This window comes from Sceloporus undulatus, chromosome 1 (assembly GCF_019175285.1).
Source record: "Sceloporus undulatus isolate JIND9_A2432 ecotype Alabama chromosome 1, SceUnd_v1.1, whole genome shotgun sequence".
In the NCBI taxonomy this organism is placed as follows: domain Eukaryota; kingdom Metazoa; phylum Chordata; class Lepidosauria; order Squamata; family Phrynosomatidae; genus Sceloporus; species Sceloporus undulatus.
In genome coordinates, this window is record NC_056522.1 from 252,580,759 (window position 1) to 252,589,058 (window position 8,300).

At 42.0% G+C, this 8,300-nt stretch overlaps 1 protein-coding gene across 1 annotated transcript in view; it reads left to right on the forward strand.

Annotated features, from left to right (window-relative positions):
- LOC121918458 (glycine N-acyltransferase-like protein 3) overlaps window positions 1–7,801 on the forward strand; it is a 13,279-nt gene extending 5,478 nt beyond the window's left edge. Inside the window, exons 2-6 of the mRNA XM_042444508.1 lie at window positions 1,517–1,623; window positions 2,483–2,590; window positions 3,603–3,729; window positions 5,290–5,419; window positions 6,588–7,801. Of these exons, the coding sequence (XP_042300442.1) occupies window positions 1,546–1,623; window positions 2,483–2,590; window positions 3,603–3,729; window positions 5,290–5,419; window positions 6,588–6,996 (852 nt within the window). The 5' untranslated portion in view covers window positions 1,517–1,545 and the 3' untranslated portion in view covers window positions 6,997–7,801. The remainder of the gene's footprint in view (window positions 1–1,516; window positions 1,624–2,482; window positions 2,591–3,602; window positions 3,730–5,289; window positions 5,420–6,587) is intronic.
- The last annotated feature ends 499 nt before the right edge of the window (window positions 7,802–8,300 follow it).

Genomic DNA, 8,300 nt, shown 5'->3' on the forward strand with positions numbered 1-8,300 from the left:
AATAATAATAATAATAATAATAATAATAATAATAATAATAATAATAATAATTCAGAAAGCAACTGGATTCAGATATGTTTTTTACGCTTCCTCCCTTCAATGTGTGGGTGAGGGAGACTCCTGGCCCTAGGCCATCATTGCGCCTTCCAAGGCTTGGTTTGTAGTTATGGTTCCCAGAAAATTGCAAAGTCTGTTAATAATGTACACTTGCCCTGGTGGCACACCAAAAGCAAGAGGGATCATATCAGGGGAAGAACCACTAGCATATGTTAAATTTATCCTTGCGTGGCTGGTGTTCCTGCTTTGAAAACCTACATTAAACCAAATTAGCCTTTTGGGGTTTTTTTTTTCTCCTCTCACCTCTCCCAAGTAGTTCCTATGCAGAAGAAGGAAAACACATTAAGTAGAGGCAGGAAACACTCTGAAGAAAATATAATATTCACCTCATTCCTTTAATGAACATAAATCCTTGACACTGTTAGTGTGGGGCAGGCAACAAACCATGGCACCTCACACTTGTTTTGAAGAAGTAAACAAGTAATAGAGCCTAAGCCAAGCCCTTCCTCCAGTCCATCTGCCTTGGTCCAGGCCTCGGAGGTGGAAAAGATCTGCTGGACCTGATCCTATTCCCCACCACCACTCCCTTCTCCTTTTGTGTCGTGTCTTTTAGATTGTAAGCCTGAGGGCAGGGAACCGTCTGACTAAAAAAAAAAATTTATGTACAGCGCTGTGTAAACTTACAGCGCTTTATAAATAAAGGTTAATAATAATAATAATAATAAGAGCAGCAGGCTGACTTACAAAGTGTACGGCATGTTATGTGGCTTCTACAGCTGTTCTCTCCATGCCTTGCCACTGCTCTGCCAACACTCTTCCCATCAGCATCTACTGGCTGAAATAGCCACCTCACAGTATTTAATGGTAGGGACGGCTCTAAATGCATTATATATTATACAGTCAGCCATCCACATTTGCAGATTTGACCTTTGTGGATTTGATTATTTCCTCTCTGGGAACTTCTAGGTCCTCCAGCACAACTTGACCATAGAATTGTTCTGGCAAATCTAGAAGTTCCTAGAGAAAACACCTCCAGCGTGATTCCATGATCAGCCTCTGGCAGGTGTTGACCATAGGGTTACACATGCGCTGGATGACTTGGAGATTTCTAGAGGTGTTCTCTCTGGTTAAAAAAAATTATTTGCGGCTTCCCACATTCACTGTAGTCCTTCACCCCTAACCCCAGCAAATGTGGAATGACTACTGTATAGCCTTTCTCCTGATTGTGAGCTCTTTGAGAATACAGAATCATAGAGTTGGAAGAGACCACAAGGCCCATCCAGTCCAACTCCTTGCCAGTTAGATGCATTACCATGCAATTGCAACCATCTGACCTGACTGTGGGCAAGTTATAAATCTGAATTGTTTTCTCTGTCATGGGGAATGTTTGGCTCAAGGAAGGAAGGTTTATATCCCAATCCATTCCCCATTGCCATTCCCCTTTTATCTTCATCTTTAGAGCCGCCAGAGGCCCAGACAACCCTCAGAATGCTGGTGTTAAGCAACCAGGATGAGCTGCAGGTGCTGAAGAAAGAGCTGAGATGCTGCTTCCCAGAGTCTCTGAAGGTGAGATGGGAACCCTGCTCTTTTCCACAAGAGATTTAGAACCCCAGGAGGTAAACCTGTGACCATGGCAGTCAGGGTACCTCTGCCACTGGACAAGGCATCAAATCTGAAGGTTTCTGTGAACATCACAAGGAAACCACTCTGCAACAGTCTTCTCATATCACCTGCTAGATCATAGCCACAGAACACCACAAAATGGGTTCAGTGCTCATCTCAACATGACCAGATGCAGGCAGGCACTTTATTTGTTCCATAAAGAACAAACATTGTTATTTTTTGTAAAGAACAAAAATAACTTCCTGGCCTTGCATCACGTATTTTAGTGCAAATATTAAGGCACAAATAGTCCTCAATTCAGCAAGTATTGCAGAAGGTCATGCCACAAGTCTACATGCCCTTTACCTAAAAATCTGCGAGGGAAAATAGGCTGTTTCTTAACACAGAGACTTGGAAATTTTAAGCAATCAAGGCACTTTTTATTCCTGGTTGTGGTGCTTTCCAGAAAGTAACAGATGAGGTTGTGCTAGGAATGCAACATGACTGCTGTGATTCACCATAGTCTTGGATCAGTCACTTGCAGTGGTCAACCCCAGTGTTGACAAAGCTGGCCTTAAATATGACACAAAAATGACTGGTAAGGAAGGAAAGAAGCACAGACCAGCATTCTCTTCATGCACTTGTTGTTGAGATCAGAACTTGGGAAAAATAATTTTTTTGGCCCTTAACTCTCAGCATTCCCCAGAGATCATGACCATAACCGCTGCTGTCTGGGAAGTTCTGAGAAGTCTTTAAAAAGTAATTTTTCCTAAGCTCTAGTCAGGATAGTTAAACATTAAACACATTTCTCCTGTCCCACCAGGTCTATGGAGCTGTGCTGAACATCTGCCAGGGAAATGCTTTTAATCAGGAGGTGCTGGTGGATTCCTGGCCCAACTTCCAAGTTGTTATTGCACGGCCCCAAAGAAAGGTACTGGTAGGAATGGGAGGTATTGGCCATCTAAGAAAGAATACTGCTTGTTTATTATTTGTTTTGTTTGAGCAAGTAGGAGCAAACAAAGGACTTGCTGCTTGAATTGTGAGATTTGAAACGGCATACTATGAAGCCCTAGGGAGTATGGAAACAAATTCTTGGAAGAGAGGCTAAAATACTTCCAACTGCAACTGAACATACAGATGTATATAAATCCATAACCCCATGCCACCCAGATGACAAGCCCACTCCATGCCAGTCTGAAGCCCATTTTGGAGCATGCTACTTTGCATTGCAGCAGCAGGCAGGTTGTAGGCCTGAAGGATCTACTTTTTATTTGAACCCCAAGATCCATCAAATGCTATCTGTAAGATGATGGGAATTGTAATGCAAAAAGCAGCTTTTCCAAAACTCTAGTATAGGTAGGTGAAAAACACATTTCTGCAGTGGCATCATTTGTGCTATTCTATGGGGCTGATGGAAAAGATGTGATAAATATTTATTAGGTTCAGAAATAAAATAATTCTGGGCTCAATCATTTGTTCCGAATAGGCCAAAAAAGTCAAGATTTTCCCATCCTAAAGCCACTCCTGGTTCCTGCAAGCTTTCTCAATTTCAGCAGTATAATTTGGGGTGAGAGGATGGAAGGTTGTTTTGTTGCTCTTGTCAAATAACCTTATCCTAAATCCTTGGTGATACACTGCAAATTGTTAAGAGATCAGTAAATCCAGACCTACCTTCTGTCCACCTCTGTACTCACATACTAATGTGTATAGGTAGTACAGGGACAATTTTTAGCTCTACTCCACGATTTTAAATAGTCTGTGTGAGGTGAAGAATATGCAGATTGTGCACAAAGATTCATAAAATGGTGGGGCATTACAGGTGAGAAGGGAGACGAAATTTATTTTAAAACTTTTAATCCCCTTCTTCATCGACAAAGCCTTGAGAGTGGTGGGTGTGTACAAAGGCATGATCTCTGCCAAACTTTCCTGTATATTTTATCTAGAAAATACCATCAGAAGCCAACTACTTCGTCCAATCCTATGTAGTTTTCTATAGGCTCCTGGGTGCCTATGAGGAACTGGTTAAAGATACTGATGTCCTTGACTGGAAGCAGGAATTTCTACTACAGGGTAAGACACTTGGACTTCAGCTCCCAAGACCATGTGTGAGTGTGTCAATGACACTAATCTGGCATTTTCAAAATTCATGTGATACACTGGTATAACCTTTAAGTGGACATTTCCTAAAGAATTTCAGGCTCTGAATACATATGTTATAATTGGTCCTGCATTCATGGAAGAAATCCCACTTTCACTAGAGTCGACCCTCTGTTTTCGCGGGGGATCCATTCTGGACCACCACCACCCACGAAAATGGAGACTTGCACATATTCAAGCCCCATAGGCTTGAATGGGGTGTGCCCTCGCAAGCATACAAGCTCCTGCTGTCGACGTTTAAAGCCCTCCATGGACTGGCTCCTCCTTACTTATCAGACCTTCTTTCTCCTCACCTTCCCACCAGGGCCCTCCCTTCTGGTAGTCAAGGGCTCCTGTGTCAGCCCAGGATTTCCTCTGCCCCATCTCAGATTCGCCCCTTTTCACTTGCTGCCCCTCACTCCTGGAACCTTATTCCCCCACAAGCAAGAGCCATCACTTCTTTAACCAGCTTCAAAACGGAGTTGAAAACCATCCTGTTCAGAGTAGCCTTCCCAGGCATTGCATAATTGTCGCTTGCTATTTGGTGTTCTCTTGTTGTCTGGCTATCATACCATTTCCTGTATTGCTATGTACTGTATATGCATTATCCTACTTGAGAGTATGTATTTTCCCTGGAAGAAGATTAATCATCCATTATGAAGCCAAGCCCTCCCTCCAGTCCATCTGCCTTGGTCCAGGCCTTGGAGGTAGAGAGGAACAGCTGGACCTCTTACCCTTTCCCGTCACCACTCCCTTCTCCTTCTGTGTCATGTCTTTTTAGATTGTAAGCCCGAGGGCAGGGAATCGTCTAACTAAAAAGATTGTATGTACAGCGCTGTGTAAATTTACAGCGCTTCATAAATAAAGGTTAATAATAATAATAATAATAATAATAATAATAAGGGGGACGCCTCATTGAGGATAACGGAGGCCATCCCTCCATGAGTAATCAATAACGTGGATCTCAAGAATGGAGGGGCGGCTGTATATCCAGTCATGTTTGGTGTAGAAAAAGTTCTGTATAAAAAGAACAAGAAAAATTAAGATAAAAAAACTTTTCAGACTATATTTTTGCATGAGCTTTCGCAGGATTTAATTTTCGCATGAGCTTTTGCATAAATTAACTTCTTCGGACGCAGTACAGTGATACTGCGTCTGAAGTGGCTTTATAACAATGAAAGTTCATGATAAAATTTAAAAAACAGTCTTAAAGGTGCTGTCACATTATTTCCCCCCCCCCTCTTCTTTCCTCCTTTCTATGCTGGAAGAGACTAACATGGCTACTTACATATTTGAAAACTACTACTAAATTCTGTGTTTGCCAGTTAGAGCAAGGATTGAGATGGTCATTATTTTGCCTTTCCCATAATCACAATGCTAATTCAGTGTTAGAGGCACCAGAACCTATTTTCTTTTTTTAATGATAGACTCTTGTGGTTCTGTCCCTCTGCCCTTTACCCCACTAACACTGCCCCTCCATTTTCTCTTCTCTAGGCTTGCAAGTTGGTGTGCATCAGATGTCTCAGAGCCTCGCTGCTGCCAGAGGTTTTTCTGCAAAACTGTTGACTAAGACCCAGGTTTTTCTTCTGCAGAACTTATTGCCTTTGCCAGCTGCTGTAGCCAAGTAAGCTGCATTCTAGGTTTCATGGACTTTAGTGGCAAACCAGAGCACAGAACAATTGCCAAAGGCCTAGAAACTTAGAAGAGTAATGGAGACCTCTCCTTTGCAGCCCATGGTGATTGAGGTTCTATAACAGGGACAAAAAATCTAAAAAGAATAAGCTGAAAGGAGACTTGTATGGTAGTTTGATAGAAAGTTGTTTTCAAGGAGCAAGTATTAGCATCTACCCTTTCCTTGAAACTCAGCAGGCATAGATCTTATCTTTACAAATTCCATTTCATTGCTACACTGGGAAAAGGCCTGTGGTGATTCCTCTGACAAGCAGGACATCCAGGATTAAACAGATGCCTAGTTCAGAGATTTCCTTTCCACTGCAATTCTCAAGCAGGTAGGAAACAGGAGCCCATTGAGTAGCAGGAAAGCTTGCAATGTTTACCTTTTCTGTGTCTTCACATGCCAGGATCCTCAGAAGAGGGGTGCAACTACCAACTATTAAGCCCAGCCGATATTTGCAATATCATCTTAACATTTTCTTTGCTCAGTATAGCTAAAACCTTTAATCTACAGTCTATGAATGATCCCCAGTACTATGGCCTACATTACTGCATCCACTATACTACCATTTGCATCATGTATTTATCTTCTGTGGAACTGATGCCTTCAATAATGACTCTGCTTAAAAGAGGTTCTTGACCAATTCACTGAAGTCATGGAATATACACTTCTATTTTGATATCTTCTATGGTGTGATAGAAAGGCCCAATCTTTTTGGTGCGGATTCTTCAAAAAGCAAATATACTAAACCAATAGGCCAAATTGACACTGAAGCATGGCAATACAGCAGAAACTCAAAATTATTTACCTCCACTTCAGAAAAATGTTGTCTTATGTGAGAAGTCTGGTACAAAGGTCTGTTATTCTCCATATATGTAGAGAGAAACAATCACCAACCTCTTCTTGGATGGCTTATCTAGATAATATGCTGGAATTAAGTAATATTTTTCTTGTTTTTAATCTCATAAGGATCCCCACCATCCTATCTCAGTGTGCAGGCCTGTCACTTAGAATTTAAGTTGGATGTTGAGATACTACATTGAGTGATCTGGCTGGCTTTTACATCTTCAGTGACTTAAAGTGGTAGGCTGATTTTAACCTTCTGTTCCTTCTTCAGGTCAGGTTCAGAACTGAAACTTTCATCCCTCAAAACTGCTCATGCTGCCCTGCTGAATGAGACTTGGAGTGTAGGGGGAACTCAAAAGAGTCTGAAGTACTTGATTCAGCTAATCCAATGCTTCCCTAGTAGTTGTCTTCTGGATGCTGGAGGATGCCCCATCTCTTGGGTCTTGCTGGATCAGTTTGGGTGTTTGACACATGCATATACCATGCCAGCTCATCGGGGCAAAGGCTACATTCAGGTGGTGATAGCAGCACTGGCAAAGGAGTTACACAGCATGGGTTATCCAGTGTATGGAGATGTTCTGGAAAACAACACACCTATGCAAAGAGCCCTGAAATGCATGGGAGCCCACTTCACTAATACCTTTCTGTTCTATGATCTGTACGCCCCTCAGACTCTGTAGCCTTAGGCTCTCCAAACGTTCAGTCAGTTAAAATAGAGCCAGCTCTAACCTAATCCCAAGCTTTAGTTCATGGCCAATCAGATAACAGAAAGAAATCTACTGGCTATTTCTGGCAAGCTGGAAATCCAAAAATGCAACTCCTTGAAGTGTGCCCTGCCACAGCAGCTTTTTTCTCCCCTCTTGCTTTTTCACATAAATTGGCTCTAATTCAGTAAATTGCTCAAAAGTTCATGAATAGCATTTAAAATGAAATATTTGGAGAACTCCAAATGTGACTGATGGCAAATGACTAAGTATGGGCTGCACAACATCTGACTTTTTAATACCACTGAATTCCAATTAAAATAGGACACCTGCTTATTATTGGACATTTACTGGCATGAAAACAAGTACACTGGGTGGGCAATTGCACCAGGTCCAGAGAGGGGGCTCATTTTCTGCACAAGGATCCTTTAAGGATCTTCCTCCCCTAAATGGGGAGGGGGAATCCTGAAATGGCCAAAGGTCTGCCTCTTGTTTAAAAAAACAAGATATAATTACCAATAAAACAATGACTGTGCATTTGAGAGAACAGACCGGCATTTGGCTGTAACAGGAAAAAAGAACATAAGGAACTCCCATTGGTGTTGCAGGTGTTTGGCACATTGTCAAGAGTTCAGTGAAACATAAGCAAGTGTCATATTCTGTATTTGGCCTCAGCCCCACTCCTTTTTATCTGTTTAGATTCTCAGAAAATGTGAACATCTCACCTGTGATGTAAGCAGTGCAATTAAAGCAATAATTAAAAAAAACGTTTGAAAGCATACATATGTTAAGTCTGTATGTTTGTTCATTTGCACCCATTAGTTCATATATAATTGTAGCAAGATCTGCTCTACCAATTCCTTCCCCCACTTGGCCAACAGATGTTTTTCACTGATCCAAAAATAAAGCCTACAGCAAGTGTGGTGTAGTGGTCAGTATTGGACTAGGACTTTGGGAGACCAAGGTTACAATCCCCATGCAGTCAGCAAAACCCAGTCATGATCTTGGACAAGTTATAGGCCTGTTACAGACAGCCAAAATAAAGCTGCTTCGAGTCACAGTGGAGGTATGGTGTTTCAATATGCATATGTTCCTAGAGTCCAGAAGTTGCACTAAAGCCACGCTCCAGACTGGAGCGTGGCTTTGGTGCGATTTCTGGACTCTTAGGACGCATGCATCAATTGAAACACCATACCTCCACTGTGTCTCGAAGCAGCTTTATTTTGGCTGTCTGTAACAGGCCATAGTCTCTCAACCTAAGAGGAAGGCAATAGCAAACC